The 1,771-nt window shown below is 42.0% G+C and overlaps 1 protein-coding gene across 1 annotated transcript; it reads right to left on the reverse strand.

Moving 5' to 3' along the window:
* Positions 1-350: 350 nt before the first annotated feature.
* Rnase11 (ribonuclease, RNase A family, 11 (non-active)) lies at positions 351-938 on the reverse strand. The gene has a single exon (XM_013035701.1). The coding sequence runs from the start codon at positions 936-938 to the stop codon at positions 351-353; it is 588 nt and encodes a 195-aa protein (XP_012891155.1).
* Positions 939-1,771: the final 833 nt, after the last annotated feature.

Consider the following 1,771-nt stretch of genomic DNA (forward strand, 5'->3'; position numbering starts at 1 on the left):
TTTTTGGCTTTATAGTGGAGCTAGGATGGAATTCAGTTTGGTTCAGGAGTGTGTGTGTGTGTGTGTGTGTGTGTGTGTGTGTGTGTGCGTGCGTGTGTGTGTGTGTGTGTGTTTGAAAAAGAGACAGACAGACAGAGAAAAGTGAAAAATGCATCCACATTATGGGATCAGTTACAAATTTTTTAATGGAATTATTCCATTTGAGGTTTTTTTTTCCAGTCTTCCAGTTAATATACTTAATGGGGTTTTCTAGAGTACCTAGGGGTGGGGGTGAATCATAGAAAGAAAGGAACAATGATGAGCATGAGCATGTCCTTCATACAGACCCAAGTCTCAAAGTACTGGAACATTTACAGTTTAGAACCACTAACTAACCAGCTCATCAGAGAATGACCTGTCAGCACCGTGAACATCTTCTTTAGCGAGGTAACTCTGTGGTATTGGCACCTGTTGGACTGTCTGCCCGTAGAGAGCTGGCACATAGTATTCTCCACTTCTGGGCTCTCCCAGATGTTCATGATGGGGTTCTGTCCACACTCGCATCCAGGGGCCGTGTGGCCATGGTGGGTCACTTCCATGGTGCCAGGGATAAAGTTATTTCTCAATCTGCAGGACCTATTAGCTTCTAAAAGTTTCCTCCAGACTGTTATGTTGCAACATTCTTGATGGTTACCCAGAATGTTTCCCTTGGGGGTGTTAAAATGCGATCTTCTGAATGTCAGTAGCGAGGAAGGAAAAACCTTGGACATGCTGGTATTTTGATCGAACAGGGTGAAGTTCATTAATACCTCAACAGTCTGTTCCAAATGGCCACTTTTTGCCACAGAAGATTGCATTTCTTCCTTTGCAAATTCTTCCTTCATTATCTCCAATATGTTTCCAGAAGCTCCTGTAAGAACCAGCCCCAGGCCAAGCAGCAGCAGAACAAAGGTCTCCATCTTGGATACACTGCAGTCTCTTCTGCAGTAAAGATAAAAGGATAAAGATAAAAACAGGAACAGTTAGGAGACAGTTTTCTTTTCCTTATGCCAATTATTCCCATGCGTCAGTCTAGATGTAAAATAACTATTTATGTTCATGGAAGGATGATACAGGAAAAGGACAGTCCACTGTGGGTCTGACTGTCCATGTTAAAATCCCTGCTTCTCCTCTTATAAACAATTCACTCCACGTCACTTAACTTCAGTCTAGTCATCTCAAAAAAGAAACTGAGATAAGTAAAAAGTGCTGGAAGCAAGTATTTATTTCATTTTTTTCTCCCTTCCTCCCTTTTTTATGTGCCAGTACTGGGATTTGAACTCAAGATCTTATATTCCCACTTGGCTTTTTTATTGAAGGCTGGTGCTCTAACACTTGAGCTACAGCTCCACTTCCAGCTTTTTGCTGGTTTATTGGAGATAGAGTCTACCAGATTTGTCTGCTCTGGCTAGCTTTGAACTGTGATCTTGGTTAACTAGGATTATACTCTTATTAGTGGGGTCAATAGTCTCCCAGAAGAGCCTCTATCATCTGACCCTACATATCCCTTACCACTTCTTCTGTCTCCTACAGCCCTACACAGTTCCTGGAAGGTGGAACAAATAAACACATAATGATATTTCCTCATCTCTCATTTCTTTTCCCCTATTCTCAATCATGAGATCTGTGTCTTTACCAGGTCCTTTGGCAGATGGATCTTGTAGTGAAGGATTCCAGCTGGTAGCAGGGTTAGAAGTGAAACTGCTGATATTCTAGGAGTTTCTGTTATTGGTTGAAACTAAGTGAAGGAGGG

The sequence above is a fragment of the Dipodomys ordii genome, unplaced genomic scaffold (genome assembly GCF_000151885.1).
Source record: "Dipodomys ordii isolate 6190 unplaced genomic scaffold, Dord_2.0 Scaffold218, whole genome shotgun sequence".
NCBI lineage: Eukaryota > Metazoa > Chordata > Mammalia > Rodentia > Heteromyidae > Dipodomys > Dipodomys ordii.